The following is a 19,907-nucleotide window of genomic DNA, read 5'->3' on the forward strand; positions in this document are numbered from 1 at the left end:
GACCTCAAAAAAGGTTTAAATATCATAAGCAAAACCCTCTGGTGTCACATACAATAGTGCCCTACCACAACAAACAGATGAAAACCGTAGTCATACCAATAAGCTGAAGTGACTATGTGACGATCTGTCACTGTCTGAGCTCACTGGGCCTCATAGTATTCTGCATCTGTGTGACGTCACACTTACATGCACATCCTGGTTCTGGCAGCGGATGGCCAAGCAGGCTGGTTTCTTGCAAACTACCAGGAGAGTTGGCCATGGTTTTAGATCTGAAGACACCCCTTCAGACTTCCTCTGGTGTGATGAATAACAGGGGAACATATGGCGGTTGCAGCTCGTGCCATCCAAGATGAAAAGCACTCTACAGCTTAGTGGTCCTACTACGGGGTGGACAGGAAATAAACTGTGTGTGGAATTGCAGCAGATGTATACCCTGTGGCTGATTTAAATATTTTATCCTACTTCCTGTCCAGATGTTGGTGAAAAGATTATCTCTCAATCTCTCATGGGTGATGTGCTGAGATGACCTGGGGAAACTTTATAAAGGTAGGCATACACTATTAGTTCTTCATCGTGTCATTTACCTGGTTAATCAACTTTCAGCACTTGATATTGATTTAGATCGCAGAAGAATTCTTATCAAAACTCAATAACAATACTGCTATTGCCAGCATTTTACTGCTGGGTGCAGTATAAAACTATGTAACCCTCAATCTCCTCAACCTCTATCCCCCATCACCTCACCTTTTCATCTGTACTCAATCACAATGGCCTTCCCTGATCAAGGTTTGCCATATATTTTGATCACAAATCAATGAAGGATATTCTCACTACTAATGGAGTTTTTTGTTCAGTGTAATTTTTTTTGTACAAACATCTCATCTATTAAAAGATGCAGTGGGAATAAAGGACACCATGTTTACATTAATCATAACTTAGAACTGCAGTGGCAAGACCTGAAAGAGCAACTCTAGCATGAAAATCGGAACTTCCATATAAAAAATTGTCTGGAAAGAAGGGTGCGCAAAAGTACTGGTGTGAAAATTATTGCTGCTTAAATGTACCAGAGTTGAGGCAAAAAAAAGTTTTATACATACCTGGGGCTTCCTCCAGCCCCATACGCTCGGATCTCTCCCAAGCTGCCGTCCTCAGTCTTCTCCGTCTTCTGTACCGGGTCCCGTTACGTCCTCCAGTCGTTGCCAGTCTGACATAAGTGAAGTGCGCTATTTATGTAACTCTCCAGCAGCCACAGGAGAGGTACGTAGAGGGCACACTTCTCTTGCACAGACTGGCCGCGACTGGAGGAGGTAACGGGACCCGGTACAGAAGACGGAGAAGACTGAGGACGGCGGCGTGGGAGCGATCTGAGCGCATGGGGCTGGAGGAAACCCCAGGTATGTATAAAACTTTTTTTTTTTTGCCTCAGCTCTGGTTTCCTTTGAAGAGACAATGAAGCGAAAAAAAATATGATATAGTGAATTGGTTGTGTACTATGAATAATTACTAGAAGATTAGCAGCAAAGAAAATATTACATTGCATCACTCTATAATATGTGCAGATTACACAACACTCAGCATTCAAAATTATTCTTTCAGAGCAGTCTGTGAAGTAATGACCTCTCCTCTAGCAGAGTAAAAGTAAATCGTTCAATAACAGTTGAGATAATAAAAGTCAGATAACAGCCCTCTCCACGACTTTGAAAGTCGTAGAGCTTAATGGCTTGTTTGCATAGAGATAACAACTGGAGTTTCTTAACTCTTCCTGTACTGGAAACAATTAGACTGATGTATCTGATCTTAATGTTTTATTTCTTAGCTGTACTACACATACAAATCATAATATCATAATTTTTTTTTCGCTTCAGTGTCTCTTTAAGGCAGTTACTATTTGAGTGGAAATTATATTTTCAAGGTTTATAACTTTGCTGCTTACATAAATGATATAAGAACTTGTTTCTTTCACAGGTTCCTGTTGTTTGTTTAAAATGTTGCTGGTGAAAAATATCACTGCAGAAACCAGGAAGTGGCAAATACTTTCTCAAATCATGTTTCATAACACACTGCGGTCTGACGCCATATAATAAATGCAATAAAATTATCACCTCACAGTTTTTTCTGGTTTCAGGATCGGTCTCTTCACTACCACACAGATCTTTGAAAGCTTTTCCAGATTCAAGAGATAGCTGAGAAACCTCCGGCAAGGCTGAATCGTTATCAGTTGTACTGTTACAGCATAAACAGAACAGACACAATTTGTACATCATACTGCTTTTTAGCATAACAAATAAGAATCAATAGCATTATTCAGTTATAATCCATTCTGAAGCCATCATTTCTACATTATTATAGACTGACTGAAGCTATAATACTCTCAGGTTTTGCAGTGTCCTAGATGTCAATCCTTAAAGAAATTAAAGAGAATCTGTAAGGAAAAAAAGGTCTTACCTTGCTGGGTCCTAATGAGGCTTCCCCTATCCTCCTGTGTATCCCCGATCCAGCAATGGCTCCACCCCAAAATCCGCTAACAAACTTGGCAGCAGGCGCAATAACGCCCGCAGCGCGCAGCAATAATAACCTTTGGGATCTAGCGCAAGTGCAGTAACATCTTCCCCCTCGGCATCTGACAGAAATAGCAGAGACCCAATCCAATCGGTATTGGCTATTTCTGCCGGAGCACAAGGGGGAAGATGGTACTGTGCCGGTGCTGGATTGCAAGGTAAATATTGCCGTCTACTGCTGTCCAATGGTCCCAGCGCTTGATCTGTGCTGCACAGGAGGAAGTGGGAAGCCTCATTAGGATCCGGAGGCTTACCCCTCCTGAGGTAAGTACCCCCCCCAGGGGCTTTTTTTCTTACAGGTTCTCTTTAAAGGAGAACTGTAGTGAGAGGTATATGGAGGCTGCCATATAGATTTCCTTTTAAGCAATACTAGTTGCCTGGCAGCCCTGCTAAGCTATCTGCCTGCAGTAGAGTGAATCACACCAGAAACAAGCATGCAGCTAATCTTGTCAGATGTGACAAAAATGTCAGAAACACCTGATCTGCTGCATGCTTGTTCAGGGTCTAGGGCTAAAAGTATTAGAGGCAGAGGATCAGCAGGATAACCAGGCAACTGGTATTGCTCAAAAGGAAAGCAATATGGCAGCCTCCATTCCCTCTCACTACAGTTCTCCTTTAAAGAGGAGCTGTCATCCATATATCTCAGAAAAAAACACATATACAAGTAGATAAATACTTGCACTACTTACATATGTATTGCACTGTCCACGTTTCGATTTTAGTGATTTTTCTATAGTAAAAAAAGAGAAAATCCTTCTTAGGATTTTCCATTTTAACTGTGTCTATCTTGAGGCCAATCCTGATGTATTTTCCTCCCTTACTCTCCTCTGCCCGATTGTGTTTGCATTGCCCGCCCTCCCCCCAGTCTTCAGGCACTCTCACCCAGCTCCGCAATAGAAAGTGCATTGTCTCAGCATGAGAAATATTGGCCAATCAGAGAGGAACAGAGGTGTGGAAACAGGAGGGAAAGAGGCTTCAGCAAATCGGGCTGCATTATTTAAGTCTGAGGGGAAAGTAAAAAAGAAAAAAAGAAAAAAAACAGCATGCCCTGCAACTTCCATTGTGTGGCAGTTGTACCGAATAAGAGCCAGGGAAACTGGAATGTTGTTCTATGGATAAGAAAAGTAAGAGTGATTTATAAATTTGCGATTGCCTGGTTAGCATCCATATTGTTTACCACATAAAAATAAACAATTGATTTTGGATTTTATGCCTGACAGTTACACTTTAACCCTGACTTGGACACACAATGAGAATGCAGGACTCATTGGAGAAGACCCTGATATTGGGAAAGATCGAGGGCAAAAGGAAGAGGAGACAGCAGAAAATTAGATGGCTGTATAGTATCATGGAAGCAACATGAATTTGGAAAAGCTTCAAGAGATAGTAGAAGATATAGGGGCCTGGTGTGCTGTGGTCCATGGGGCCGCAAATAGTCGGACATGACTGAATAGTGAATGCCCTTTTAGGAGTATTACTACTTTTACACATTTATATAGCACTGCCTCTTTTTCTGCAATGCTTCAGGCCTCTTGCACACTGCAAGAAATTCAGATTCAGATTCCGCTTTTTAATCAGTTTTTACCTCCGATTCAGATTCAGATTTGCAGTGTGCAAGGAGCAAACTGCAAATCTGAATCTGAATCTGAAGTAAAAACAGATTAAAAAGCGGAATCTGAATCTGAATTGCTTGCAGTGTGCAAGAGGCCTTAAACTGGTTATTAACCAATTCATATCAATAATTGGCCCTCGGTGGGTTTTCCCCACAGGAGTATACTCATTAGTATATTTTGAGTTTGTGAGAGGCAACATTTGCAGGGAAAACATACAAACTTCAAGTAGATAGGAAATAAACCCCAGACTCTTAGCATTGGAAGACAAAAAGTCCTAACCACCCGCTTAGTCATTGTGACACTGTTGTCCAGACTCTACATCAGTGTTGCCAACTCATCCCTTTAATTACTGACACATCTAAGTTATACAGGTTCTGGGGCTATTTGCACATAATCAGTGCCTTAACTGCATCTACCTAGCCACAAAACCTGTATAATTCATATGTGTCAGTAATTAAAGAGATGAGTTGGCAAAACTGCTCTACATCAGAACTTAAGGTACACATGTATCTAGCAACTTGGCAGATGATCACCCAACCGATATGACCACCCGCCGACTCATAGCACATTGTGCGTGTGTGACATCACACACGCACCACTCCAGGGGCATGTATAGGGATGATGGAAGAGCGGTGGATTCGGAAGACGGACGGGCACCATGACACAGGACAGGTAATGTATACATGCACACATGTACATTTATACACTGGGGGAACAGCGATGAGGTGGTAGATGCGGTCGATTCCCAAGTGATTTCATGCTGAAAATGATCTTTAAAGGAAGGATCCACAGAGAGAGATAAAAAAATAAAAATACTAATCCACTTACCTGGGGCTTCCTCCAGCCCGTGGCAGGCAGGACGTGCCCTCGGAGCTGCTCCGCAGGCTCCCGGTGTTCTCCGGTGGCTCAACCGACCTGGCCAGGCCGGGTTCCAGGTCGTGCTCTTGTGCGCTCCGGCCTGGCCAGGTTGGGTGAGCCGCCGGAGAAGACCGGGAGCCTCCGGAGCGGCGTCGAGGGAACGCCTGCCTGCCACGGGCTGGAGGAAGCCCCAGGTAAGTGGATTAGTATTTTTATTTTCCGTGAACCCTCCCTTTAATCCGCCTGCGGTGTATGGGCAGCTGACAGATCTCTCTCTAATCAGATTCGATCAGAGTGAGATTTGTCTCCTGGTCGAATCTGCCCATCATCGCCTGATGTATGGCTACCTTAAGTATTTGGATGAGAACAATGGTAATCTTCATGTGAGATCAAATTCAATAAAGTTTTGGGCACAATAACTGGAGCAAATTACATTTGAAAAAGTAATTGGATAAGAAGTTTTGTCTAGTGCCAATAAGGCCCTAATGCCAGACAATAGGCACTAGAGACTGCAGTACAAAGATTATGGCTTGCTTGTTTTTTCCTGTTTGAATTGCTTTCTTAAAATGTAATTCAAATTATAATCCACCTAGGAATTATCAGTGTATGTTTAATATAGTGAAAGCCTAATTCTATTTCTTTAATCTAGAATAAGGTATATGGTATCTATACCATTTACGAATGTTGACAGATCGTATGCTAGTTATACGATCCGTTCACACACGTCCATTACCAACAGATCGGGTGGATCCACTGATTGCAGCGCAAAGTTCCGACCAGCACAATTTTTATGGACAGCAGATGAAAGTTGGGCATGTCATAATAGCAGTGCTATACAGGACATGTCTGATACAATAGACGCACTCTTATGCCATTGTCCATGGCATAAATCTGTCATAGCCTGGACCTGGAGTCTGACAGCCACAGTCATGATTCATAAAAAAAATGCATTGTGGGACTTGTAGTTCCTTAACAGCTGGAGAGCCAAGTTTGCAGATTACTGGTCTAATGAGATCCACTTAGACCAGCACACCAATTTTTATCTTGGAAACAGGTGGAGTCTACCTCACTACAAAACATTTTTTAATTTGAAGTCCTGAAAATTGACCTTAGGTTAGGCTACAGAAGTTGTTTCTAAGCAAAAAAAAAAAAAAAAAAAAATCTCAGAAAAAGTAAGATGTTCCTGTTTAACCCCTCCAGTACCAGTGGTCGCTGGCCCCTTAAGGACCAGAGACGCTGGCACCAAAAAACTCAGCATACTGATGAATTGCTGCTACCTCTGTACACTCGTCGCCTCAGCCCACTTGCTCTATCATCTCTATCGTCTCTATAATGGCAGAGCTCTGTGAGCTGATCAGGAGTCGATTTCATTGGTTCCTGACCCTGTGATCAATGTAAGCCAATGGGATTTGCTCACATTGATAAGAGGGTCAGGAGCCAATGAAATCAGCTCGTGACCAGCTCACGAGCTCTGCTGTCATACCGACAGCAGGATGAGTGAGCTGCGGCGGGCAGAGAGCGAGGCTATCGGCGGGAAAGATGAGTGTGTGTGGCGGTGAGGTAAAATCTACGCCCTGGCAGGAATAACAGCCTCCAAACAGGGCATATATATCAATCACTGCCGTCCGGAAGCAGTTAATTTAACTTCAATAATACTTTTCATTTCTTATTTTAAGTACGTCAAAACTTAATTTCTAGTTTGGTGCTTAAAAGATTCAACATTGAAAAAACATGGCTTTCTGTTGCAAAAATGATTTTAAAAACTCATAGCAGACATGTATATCAACACACCTTTTTTATCTCTTCTGGAACTTCCTTTGTTCATAGAGTTGAATTCTAACAGCAACTTTCTGGCAACTACTTTTATTGGGTAGGATGGAGGCGGCCAATGTGTGTTCTATTTTAGTGTTTTACAAATGTTTTTATTCAAAAAGCAACCTCACAACGCATTTCACGGTCATGGCCCGCTTCCTGAGGTCAATACAAAATGCCTTGATAGCATAGAGGATTGAGTGTAGGCGCCTAAACTCTTAAGGCATTTTGTATTGACCTGGATTGATTTACAGTCTTGTGCGTGTACTGTGGCAGGGATTGGATTGTGAGGCCATCCGAGGACAGTTAAGTGACAAGGTTGTCACTTATACATTTACATCTCCCCCCCCCCCCCCCCCCCCGTAGCTGTGATCAACAGCGAGCCAGCCGTGATCACCTCCTCTCTCCCCCTGCAGGGAACAGCACTTGAACGAGCGCTCATTCCCTGCAAATCTCACACATCGCAAGATGATGCAATCCAGCGTTAGGCAGTCGCAGAGTGGTTAAAAGGCATTTTATTGGCAAGGTGTGAAAATCTCACCTTGGAGAATACTCAGGAGAAAAAGTGAATTGCATATGGGCCTCTGTGTCTAATTATGTAATCATGATTGATTGAGCTAAGTCACTCTTTTTTTAATATACGAATGATATGGGTGTTGAGTAATTTTCAACTTGAAAAAATACGTTAATAATTTAACGAGCAGCATTATGTGTTTACTTAGATTTCCATTGTGTAACATAAGATTTTGTTTTACAGAGTAACAAAACATTCATTGTGAAACATATGAAACAGCAGGGAAAATAAGATGGGGAGTAGACATACCACTGTTTGTTTTTTGCCTGCCTTGAGCTATTACAGTAATAATGCAAAGTTATACACACATTTTCCATAAAATACAATCTTTAATGGGTAAAGGTTATTTGACAGCATACCAATCTCCCACGGTTTCATTGCAGTCCTCTTCTGATAATTCACTGAGATCTGGAGGGGATTTGGTATGCTCTGAAGTATCCATATCCATGTCTTATTTACTGTCTTCCATGGCACACTGTGAAAAGCATGAGGACACAGAGTTACTATGTTTTTAGAGATTTAAAGTGTATCTTCAAAAAATCATTTTATTTTAGATAACATGGAGAACCATTGCTACATTTTTAATTGCCTGATAGTCAAAATGTTACTTTAATCACCTACACAGCATATAACTCTGACAAAGAATCTGTTCTGGTGACAGCTATCATAAATGGAATATACACTTCCTTTGGAGGAATTTATTCTAACAAGAAATGAGGGTTCTCTATCAGCTCAGTGAAATTGCCCCCCTACAATCAGCACAAATCAAAATTCCATCATCTTTGGTTGCGTTTGTGGCCATTTGTGATGCAAAAATTAAGATTTGTAATGCTTTCGTTTTGAAGATAATAGCAATTATTACTTTCCCATACAATGACATCACCCAGCCCCTGTACAGCAGCCAAAAGTTCACTTAGCATTTGCGATATTGTAGGGGGAGAGAGTGAACTTTTAACCTTCAGAAAAAAACGTTTTCTCAGAAACTATAAAAGAATGAGGATTTTTGCAGCACAAATGAGCACAAACGTGAGCTGGATGATGTTATTGTTTGGGGAAAAAGAATTGCTATAAACTTCAAAACAAAGCAGCACAAATCTTAATTTTTTCAGCAAAAATGGGCATAAACGTAGCACTAACCAAACATGATGGAATTTGTATTTGTGCCGCTGATTGTAAGGGGGCCAGCTTTACCTCTTTATTTATGCAATAAAAGCCTGATGGAGGGCAGCCTTTCTCCATTCTATTCGAAACTAAAATGTTTTAACTAGAGACTGATTTAGAAAGGAAAATAATGTAAAATGTTGTCTTAAAAGAGGAACCCCACCCATCTCCATTCTGCAACATGGATGGAGTTTGTGCAGGTATGATATGCATACTCTTCCAAAAGACAGTCTTTGCTAGATCCAGGATACTGAAATTACATTACCCAGCTGTAGGGTGCACTCTTGCTGCACTTTGCATCCTCCTGCAGATCTGCCTAATCAAGCAACTAGGTGGGAGTTTGTAGTGCATTGACTGATAGGACCAATAAGAACATGCAAATCAATGCTATGCATAGCATTTCAGAACTTCCTTTCACCCATGCTGCTAAAACTGTGTGTGGAATTTTTAAGACAGTCAACTAGGGGACGTTTAGCAGCAATGAGCACCAGTTCTAGTCTGCAGAGGTGTATGCATGGGGGTTGTTGGCCCCACCTCTGCCTGGACACCTGAGGTGGGGATGGATCCCTTATCCTTGACATGGACGTGGGCTTTTCAGGAGAGGAAAAATACTTTTTCCCCTCTCCTGCAAGATCACCTCCTGTTATGGACCATGTAGGCTGGTATTGTTCTGAATTGCGGAGCACTATGCTCTCCGGGGAAAAGCATAAGTAAGACCCACTGCCACTGGAGGTTCAAATCATTTGCATTTTGAGGGGAAGTAAAAGTGTATGTATGTCAGGAGTGGGTGGGGGGGGGGGGGGGGGGGGGGGGGAAATCAGAAAATTCAAGGCGATAGCTTTCTTCTATAACACTCAAAATAGGGTTGGTGTTTACCCAATGACACTGAATAAACCAACCTCTCCCGGCTAGGAATGAGTCACTTTTCTTTTGGGGGGATCTGTCTTTTAAAAGGACGAGGCCTCCCCTGCCTATTCCCTTGGGAAAGGACCACTTTCTCTGTGGACATTGGGACTTAGCTTGCTCAGGTTTATTGGAAACAAAAGGATTCTTATGCTGGATACACACACTGCGATTTACCACTTGATCCGCGGGATCAATCGATTATTTCTGACATGTTCGATTGGGTTTCGATCGATACAGCCGTCGATTTTGCATAAATCGACGGCTGTATCGAGTAAGGGAGAAGATGATGCACAGAGGGAAAGCAGGTGGAGAGAGAGCTCACTAGATTAGATCACTAGATTGTAAGCCTTTGGCAGGGCCCTCTCCCCCTGCGTATCACACTTGATTGTACACCCTACCCAGAATGTGTACAACTGTATTATTAGCACTACCACTGCAGTTATGATCTGGCATAATACTACCTGTATTGTATTGTGTATCTTATGCTTTGTTCACCCCTGTTATCATTGTCTGTAATCTTATGTATTGTACAGCGCTACATAATATGTTGGCGCTATATAAATCCAATAAATAATAATAATAATCATGCAGAGAAAAAGCATGGGTGAGCAAAGAAAGCATAAAGGGAGACCAGAGGCAGAGGGAGGACACGCAAAGGGAGCACTGCGGTAGAAGGAGGCACAGAGGGGGACAAGGAGACCAGGAGGAGCACAGAGTGCAGGCACAGTGGTGACACAGGAGGTACACATAGGTCACAATGAGGAGAGTGGTGGCACAGGGAGGAAACAGGTGGCACAGTGGAGGAACAAAGGGGGCAGTGGAAGTACACAGAAACACAGGAGGCACAAAGGGGTCACAGTAGGGGCAGTGGAGTCAAAGTGGAGACCCAAAGAGGATAGTGGGGATACAGTGGGGACAGAGGTGACACAGGTGGCTCCATGTGGGCAGTGGAGGTACAGGGGGCAAAGAGGGCACAGTGGGGCAACGGGAAGTACAGGGGGACAGTAGGGGCACTGTAGAGGCACAGAGAGGCATACTGGAATTTGAGGAAGGTAGGAGGAACATAAATATAAGGGTATAAAACATTTTAGGCAAAAGGATCATATTAACCAAGTTAATCCTCTTATAGTTTGGACCATGCTTTGAATCAGAGGATACACTTCCGCTTTAGGTTCAAGGTAGGTATGCTTTGGGTTCAATGTAGATTTCCACTCCTAGATGCTTAAAGGTCTGAGTTTTCCATAGATGTAGGCTGATATTTATATATTAAAACTGACTTGGTTCTGTTTAAAGGAAAACCTGAGTGAGAAAAAAAAAATCTTTACTCACTTGGGGCTTCTTCCAGCCCTTTGAAGTCTATCAGGTCCAACGCTGAACCTCTGTTCTTATGCATTCACAGAAGCCCACTACCCAGCCTGGGTTGATGAGCTTCTGAAACTGAAGGCAGCTGGCTGGAGGAGAATGGAGCTTCAATGTGGGACCACATAGACTTCAAGGGGCTGAAAGAAGCCCTAAGTGAGTATAGATTTTTATTTTCGCACCTCGGTTTTTCTTCAAGCATAGGCCTGAGTAATAGCCCAATTCTTCTACTGTTTCATGAGCAGCGCAGAGTGAAGTCTCCAGATCACCAAGGTAGAGACAGTGCCGTCAGCAGAGACTTACGCTTATCCTCTCACTGCTCAGTATAAAAAACATGCATCAGGGGGTGCGCTCTAATGCGACAGGCCAAATACTGCAGTTTCCAGCTGAAATCTATTGCAAATTGATGTGCAGTGTGTGGTAGGAATAGATTTTCCTCTAAATTGATACCGATCAGGGAGGAAGCAATCCTTTTGCCTCCTAGGGTGGCAATCTGAACACTTGCTCTTAACGTTTACCTACAAAGTTGCTTCCAACCTGGCTCCATCTTCCATAAATACACTAGTTTCCAGATACCATCCTAAACTCAACCTGTACTGTGCTAATTATTTTATCGCGTCTACCCTAATCATCTCTCTTCCCATTCCTACATCCAGGATTTCTCAAAAGTGCTTTTCTAGTCCTCTTGTCTGTAAACGCTTTGAACATAAACAAGACACCTCCATCTTCAAGCAAGAAAATGATGGGCTCAAACCCATTTAAAGGGATCCTGAATACAAAAAATAAATGGAGTCTGTAATTACATGGGGCTTCCTCCAGCCTCCCGTAGCCTGCGAGGTCCCTCGTGTCCTCTGAGTCCCCTTAGTGGTCCCGCTGGCGGCTCCATTAACCCAACGACTTCAGATGAAGTCGCGCAAGCGCAGCCCATTTGCGCACCGTAACCATCCTGCACATGCACTGTTCAGTGTTTCAAGAACCAGGCATGCGCAGGATGCTTGCCGCGACGGGAGTGATGATGCGCCGGATGAGTGGATGGGCCACGCAGGAGCAATTTCAGACAAAGTCGTCGGGTGAACGGCGCTGCCAGGGGGACTACAGAGGGAATGTAGAGCACTTCGAGGGACCTCACGGGCTACAGGGGGCTGGAGGAAGCCCCAGGTAAGTCCAGATTCCATTTATTTTTTGTGTTCAGGGTCCCTTTAAGACAGTGAATGACCCACCATTGCATGCTCTTAGCTCATTCATAAAACCATACACAGTTTTACATACAATTGCACCATATGCAATTGCTCCTGCATGCACCATATGCATGATAAATGTCACCTGTAGGGATCCAGGTAATGGAGAGGGGAAAAGGGGCGATGGTGCTGCGCACAATGGATCAGAGAGGAACAATGCACATGCTTGTTCCTGTTGTTTAAAGCAGTGTTTCCCAACCAGTGTGCCGCGGCACACTAGTGTGCCGCGGCATGTTGCCCGGTGTGCCGTACAGGTCTGGCCTCTCGCCAGACCTGTACCTACTTTAGGGTGCAGGAGGGGGGGAAGTAGCGCTAGAAGGAGGGGCAGTGGAGGCAGCGGTGGGGAAGGGGGAAATATCCCCCCCTCCCTCACCTGGGACCCCTCCTTCTGCCTCTCTCCCCCTCCGTTTAGCGGTGGCAAGTGCGGCTCGGCGGCGGGGAGGCATACGGAGAATTACTCACCACTTCCGCGTTCCAAGCGCCGGCAACGTCAAGTCGTCACACATCTCCGCCTTCAATGCCGCCCACTGTTCTTCCTGATTAGCGGAAGCACAGTGGGCGGTATTGAAGGCGGAGATGTGTGACGACATGACGTTGCCGGCGCTTGGAACGCAGAAGTGGTGAGTAATTCTCCGTATGCCTCCCCGCCGCTGAGCCGCACTTGCCACTGCTAAACGGAGGGGGAGAGAGGCAGAAGGAGGGGTCCCAGGTGAGGGAGGGGGGGGGGATATTTCCCCCCTCCCCACCGCTGCCTCCACTGCCCCTCCTTCTAGCGCTGCTTCCCCCCCTCCTGGGCATCTATACTGGGGGGAACTGTACTAGCTATACTGGGGGCAACTAAACTAGCTATACTGGGGGCAACGAAACTAGCTATACTGGGGGCAACGAAACTACCTACACTGGGGGCAACTAAACTAGCTATACTGGGGGCAACTATACTAGCTATACTGGGCACTATACTGGGGCACTACCTACCTATACTGGGCACTATGCTAGCTATACTGGGCACTATACTAGCTATACTGGGCACTTTACTGGCTATACTGGGGCACTACCTATCCATACTGGGACTATACTAGCTATACTGGGGCACTATACTGGGGTAACTATACTAACCATACTGGGGCAACTAAACTCCCTATACTGGGGCAACTATGCTAGCTATGCAGCCGCCCCCCCCCCCCATAGCACGGCACTGTCCACTAGGTCGCGCAAACACCCGCGCCGCCGCCCCCCCCCCCCCCCCCCCCCCGCCGCCGTTCCCCGGAGAAAAATATGGTCAGAAAGTGTTCCCCGGCCCGGAAAAGGTTGGGAACCACTGGTTTAAAGGATACCACAACTGACATGTGGCATAATGAGATAGACATGGGTATGTACAGTGCCAAGCACACAAATAACTATGCTGTGTTCCTTTTTTTCTTTCTCTGCCTGAAAGAGGTAAATATCAGGTATGTAAGTGGCTGACTCAGTCCTGACTCAGACAGGAAGTGACTACAGTGTGACCCTCACTAATAAGAATTTCCCCCTTTTTTATCTCTTTCTTGCTCTCAGAAGCTATTTTCTTCTAGGAAAGTGTTTTATAGTTGGAATTTCTTTTCCCCAAGCCTCCATGGCAGCACTACGGGTATTGCCCCGCCCCCAATACCCCACAGGACCAATATGTATAAATGTCTGCCATTACCCTTCCCCTGAGTCTTTTTTTTCCGGTCCTCACCTCACAGGACTTGCAGGTCAGATTCCTGCGCAACTTTGTTTTTTATTTTTCAATTTCTTGTTACCTAAAGCCTCCCTCCTGGCTATATAAATTATAGCCTATTCATTATAGTATGAGTGGCCTTCTCTATACTTCACCTCATATCTCTAATAGAGGTGCATAGGTGAACCCCCATTCTGCTGACTCTGAGGGGGGTATGGTGTGTTGCACCATCGGCACTGCCTTATTTTTGCTGAATGTCCATAAGGTTGGACGGGCACGCATAGCAGTACCTTTTTTTGTATCAAGCTAATAGCCTGATTAGGGGTGGCATCCCTTCTTCTTCTTCTCTTTTCCTTTGGGGCTCTGTTGGTTTCGCTCCCTCCTTCTGCCGGGGTGCCGGGTTAGCGTGCGTTTCACTAACGGGGGGTTGCGGCGGTTAGCTCCGCCCCCTCTGGCCGCGCTGGAGCGCATGACGCGTTCCGGCTTCCGCCCAGCGCGACCAACTGATTGGTCTGCGGCAGTAGGCGGAAGCCAGAGTCCGGCCAGCCCTGTCTCCGCCTCCTGACTTCCGAGCAGGGGTTTTTAAACCTGCTCGGACAACGCCAGTGCGCCTGTAGTAGATGGTGGCGGTCGCAGACGCTGTTCAGGCTATAGCTACAGCCGCGCAGAGGTACAAGATGCTTCTCCCTGGGGATACTAACCTAGGGGGGGGGGGTGCGTTTGAGAGGCAGGGCTTTCAAGGCAAGTGTTCTATTGCTCATCTGTTATCTATCCTTTCTTCCTTCAGCTTTCGCTTCTGTAAATCAGAGGCCAGCTATGGATGCCAGGAGACCCCGTTCAGAGCAGCAATATCATGAGAGGTAAGGAGGGGGGTCAGGTAGGTTCCTCTCAATCCTTGGGATAAGGTTCAATTATATTCCACTTTTCGGCTTTTTGTCTTTTTTTATATAGACGCCGGAATAAGTCCAAGGATCGTTCGCCTAAGAGGCGCTCATCAAGAGACAGATCACACGACAAGTCGAGAAGGCGAAAGTCTAAGCATCACAAGAGAAAGTCTCGGTCTAGATCTCCACATCGTCATACTACAGACGCACGCAAAAACTACTGTTGGGGATGCGATCAAGAAGCCGCCCCGGGAAAGACAGTCTGCATGAACTGCTTTCATGACCTTGGCAGACAGGAAATGGCGGAGCCAATAGACGTCTCCGAACTAATTCAAAAAGCAGTACAAGATTCTATTAAGAAATGTGTATCGGCCTTGCCTACGCAGGAAAGTCAGCCCTCTACTTCACAATCGCATCCGACGTCATTGGGTGCCACTTCAGCAGAAGAGGATATAGAGATCGGCTTCGATTTCGCACTGGTTGAACCCTTTGTAAGGGCAGTTAGAGAGGCCATTGAGTGGGAGGACTCAGAAGGCGAGACAGAGGAGTCCAAAAAGAAAACGAAGAAACGTTATTACAAACACTTAAAGAAGGAGAAAACGACCTTTCCAGTGATGGAAGAGATCCAATCTATTGTCTGGGAGGAATGGTCAAGGATGGATAAGAAGTTGCCCCTATCAAATAGATTTGCTAAGTTATATCCAATTCCGGCGGAGAACGCAAAGCCGCTAGACACAGCACCTACAGTGGACGCATCAGTCATTCGACTCGCCAAGCATGTCACACTTCCTCAGGATGATGCCATTTCATTTAAAGATACGCTTGAAAGAAAGGTGGACTTTGACCTCAAGAAGATCTATACGATAGCTGGTGGATCCTGCAAACCAGCAATAGCTTTGACGTCAGTCGGAAGGGCTATCCGTAGCTGGTCAGAAACCCTGGAACAAGCCATAGAGGAAGACGACAAGGACACTATTACTTACGCACTTTCTAACTTAAAGATTTCAGGAGACTTTGTGGGAGAGTCGGCCATCGATGTTCTTCGTGCCTCGTCCAGGTCGATGTTATATTCGGTCACCGCAAAAAGAGCCTTATGGCTTAGAGCATGGATGGCGGATCCGTCCTCGAAACTTCTATGGTGTAAAATTCCGTATGACGGAAAGTCTCTATTTGGCGAAAGGATGGACTCAGCCATCAGCAAGGTTACAGGTGGCAAGTCGGGCTTGATCCCTCAAGATAAAAGGTCTGGTAAACCGTCCTCTTTTGGCCAATCCCAGACCCAGTCGTACAAGTACCGCAACGCCAGAACATACAAACCAGGTAAAGGCTACAGAAGAAACTGGTCGTCTGGTCAGACATCCTTCTCTAGATCCCAGAAACAGAAGTCGACTCCAAACCCACCGTCTGCCAAGAAGTCTTTTTGACAGTTACAGTACCCAAGCATGTCCAGTAGGCTCGAGACTACAGAACTTTGCTCACGTGTGGCAGGACAATGTCCAGTCTCCCTGGGTCAAGGAAACAATCAAAACAGGACATTCTTGGGCATTTTCAAGTCAGCCTCCTCGGTCACAGTTCCTCCGAACCAAGATGCCGATTGTACCAGAGAAAAGGCAGATATTACAAGAATACCTCAAAGGCCTTCTAGACAAGAGGGCCATAATACCGGTACCTCCCCCGGATCGAGGAAGAGGATACTATTCGACGCTGTTCTTCGTTCAGAAGAAGACAGGAGACTGGAGACCTGTTCTCAACCTGAAACGACTAAACACTTTCATATCTCTGGAAAGGTTCAAGATGGAGTCAATCAATACAATCATCTCCATAGTGCGTCCCCAGGACTTCTTACTCTCCATAGATCTGGAGGACGCTTATTTGCACGTGCCGATAAAACCCAGCTTCCAGAAGTACCTACGCTTTGCAGTACAGGAGAATCACTTTCAGTTTGTGTGCCTGCCATTTGGCATCGCCACAGCCCCCAGAACATTTACCAAGATACTGGTGGAGATTATAGCGTTACTCAGAGTACAAGACTTAAGAGTATTCCATTACTTAGACGATGTGCTCCTCTTAGCAGACTCAATGGAGCAGGCTATGGCACACCGAAGAATTCTGATAGACACTCTGGAAAAATTCGGATGGCTAATCAATTTCCGGAAGAGCCAGCTGAAACCGACAAGGGACCTGGTCTACTTGGGAGCAAGGTTTCAGACAGGGATAAATTTAGTTTGCATCCCGGAACAAAAAGTGCCAATCATAAAAGAAAGAGTCATCAGAGTCCTATTGGCACAGCACCTCGAGGCAAGAGTATGTATGAAGATCCTAGGCACAATGACATCAACTATACCTATGATACCATGGGCGCAATGGCACCAGAGATTTCTACAACAGGGGTTGTTGAGACAGTGGAACGGAGTAGATCTGCACCAACCGATCTTGATAACTCAGCTCATGAAGAAAGATCTAAACTGGTGGCTCTCGGATGTAAATCTCCGAAAGGGCCTGCCTCTGCTCTCACCTCCTCCAATCGAGATAGCAACGGACGCAAGTATGGCAGGGTGGGGTGCAACCTGCCAGACATACACAGCCCAGGGCCAATGGCCCCGGTACATGTCACGATGGCCAGCAAACAAACTGGAACTACGGGCGGCCTACTGTGCCCTGTTTCACTTTCAGCATCTAGTGAAGGACAAGGCAGTCCTGATAAAGATGGACAATATAACAGCAGTTTCATATATTCGCCACCAAGGGGGAACTCGAAGTTGTTCGCTTCTAATAGAGGCGGAGAAAATATTCAGATTTGCTGTACGCAATTTACTTTCCCTAACAGCAGTTCATATACCCGGAGTACTAAATGTAGTTCCGGATTACTTGAGCCGTCACCAGGTGTCCAACGCAGAGTGGTCCTTGTCCCAAGAGGCGTTCAGCATGATTTGTGCCCGATGGGGGGCTCCAGAGGTGGACCTCATGGCGACCAGAGTGAACAAGAAGGCACTGAGGTTTTTCAGCAGGTTCCCAGACCCTCAGTCGGAGGAGATCGATGCCCTAACGGCCCCATGGTGCTTGCAACTAGGTTATGTATTTCCTCCAGTCCCCATCATTCTACGCCTACTGCTAAGACTAAGACAGGAGAGAGTGACCATCCTTGCAGTACTACCAGATTGGCCGAAGCGCCCTTGGTACCCTATAGCTCGTCAGATGATGACGGACAGTCCCTTTCACTTGCCAGTCAACAAGGACCTGTTACACCAGGGTCCAGTATGCCATCCGAACCCAGCTCGCCTGAAACTAATGGCGTGGAGGTTGAGAGGAGGAAACTGAGGGATTTAGGCTATGAAGATTCGGTCATTTCTACACTATTACAGTCTAGAAAAGCCACCACTAACGCATCATATGAAAGGATTTGGAAAATCTATCTTAGCTTTGCTTCAGCGAATAATTTTGAACCTTTACATCCAGAAGTAGCTCATGTTCTTTCATTTCTCCAAACAGCGGTAGACAAGAACCTTAGTTACCACTCCATTAAGGTACAGATATCGGCCGTATCGGCCTTAACAGCAGTTAGATGGGCTATTCATCCCCTTGTCAAGAGGTTTATGTCCGCAGTGATGAAACTTCGGCCCCCTCTCAAGCCAGTGTTTGCCCAATGGGACCTTCCCCTAGTCCTAAAATTCTTGTCATCTGATACATTCCATCCAATTGAAAACTGTTCTCTGGAGAATCTCACCTTAAAAACAGTCTTTCTGGTGGCAATAACTTCGGCCAGAAGAGTCTCGGAAATCCAAGCCCTTAGTCACCAGGAACCCCATTTAGTGTTCTTTCAGGACAGAGTGGTCTTGAGGCCAGTGCAAGGGTTCTTGCCAAAAGTAGTCTCGTCTTATCACTTGAACCAGGAATGGTCTTTGCCTACACTTACCTTGCCAGACTCCGACAATTTGCATCCACTGGATGTAGCTTCTACATTAAAGACATATGTTCAGCAAACAGAGGAGTTTAGAAAATCTGATAGACTGTTCATCATCCATTCTGGTTATAGGAAGGGGGCAGCGGCCTCATCAAGAACTATTGCGGCCTGGCTAGTCCGCTTGATCCAGAGGGCCTATAGAGCAGCTGAGCTAGAGCCCCCCAGAGAGATTCGAGCTCACTCAACTAGATATATTGCAACATCCTGGGCAGCTCAGGCGAAGGTGGCTCCAGAAAAAATATGCCAGGCGGCCAATTGGTCAACCTTAAATACCTTTATCACCCACTATAGAGTGGATACCTCTACTGATACTACAGTAGGTTTCGGAAGAGCAATCATATCTTCCGCAACTGATTCTAATACTGTTTAACCATGTGTAATAAAGTTGCTTATTGTTTGTGCACCTGCAATGGTCTCCCTCCCTTGTTTATTTGGCTACTTAAGTCCCGTAGTGCTGCCATGGAGGCTTGGGGAAAGCAGAAAATTGTATACTTACCTATCGGTAATTTTCCTTTCCCCATGCATCCATGGCAGCATAGGGTACCCACCCATGTTCGGTGAGGTCTAGTTAAATAGACACAGGGGAAGGGTAATGGCAGACATTTATACATATTGGTCCTGTGGGGTATTGGGGGCGGGGCAATACCCGTAGTGCTGCCATGGATGCATGGGGAAAGGAAAATTACCGATAGGTAAGTATACAATTTTCTGCTATCAGTGAAGGTCACACTGTAGTCACTTCCTGTCTGAGTCAGGACTGAGTCAGCCACTTACATACCTGATATTTACCTCTTTCAGGCAGAGAAAGAAAAAAAGGAACACAGCATAGTTATTTGTGTGCAAGGCACTGTACATACCCATGTCTATCTCATTATGCCACATTTCAGTTGTGGTATCCTTTAAACATAAGGGTGCCGAACCTTTAAATGTGACGGAGGAGGAGCAGCAACTGAGTTGTACACACACTAGTGTCTCATCTGAGACATCCATGCATGGTGTGAATAGCTGCCTCCATAGCATCCCCTTTAGTATGTGTACTAGTCTTTGCACTGCAAGTTCATATAACAGGATCTCCTTTCCAACTGTACCTGTACTTAGTACAAGGTGTGCTATACAACTGTATATTAACTATATTTCCCTTATTAGACCATGTAACTTGTTTGTAAAATATGTATTACTACATCGCTGTGGAGGAAGCTAGCACTTTATAAATCAATAATCATTATCTTAGAAAGTGTGGGCAGGTTTTCTGCCAGTAATTGGCCTGTTTACAGTCTGAAATGCATT

General features: G+C 45.3%; 1 protein-coding gene across 5 annotated transcripts in view; it reads right to left on the bottom strand.

Moving 5' to 3' along the window:
- MPHOSPH9 (M-phase phosphoprotein 9) overlaps nt 1-19,907 on the bottom strand; it is a 173,816-nt gene that overhangs the window by 131,219 nt on the left and 22,690 nt on the right. For all 5 annotated transcript variants that reach the window (XM_068244323.1, XM_068244328.1, XM_068244343.1 and 2 more), the window contains exons 2-3: nt 7,775-7,890; nt 2,103-2,223 (exon numbers count right to left, since the gene is read on the bottom strand). In XM_068244323.1, the coding sequence (XP_068100424.1) occupies nt 2,103-2,223; nt 7,775-7,863 (210 nt within the window). In that variant the 5' untranslated portion in view covers nt 7,864-7,890. The remainder of the gene's footprint in view (nt 1-2,102; nt 2,224-7,774; nt 7,891-19,907) is intronic.

The sequence above is a fragment of the Hyperolius riggenbachi genome, chromosome 1 (genome assembly GCF_040937935.1).
Source record: "Hyperolius riggenbachi isolate aHypRig1 chromosome 1, aHypRig1.pri, whole genome shotgun sequence".
Taxonomy (NCBI): domain Eukaryota; kingdom Metazoa; phylum Chordata; class Amphibia; order Anura; family Hyperoliidae; genus Hyperolius; species Hyperolius riggenbachi.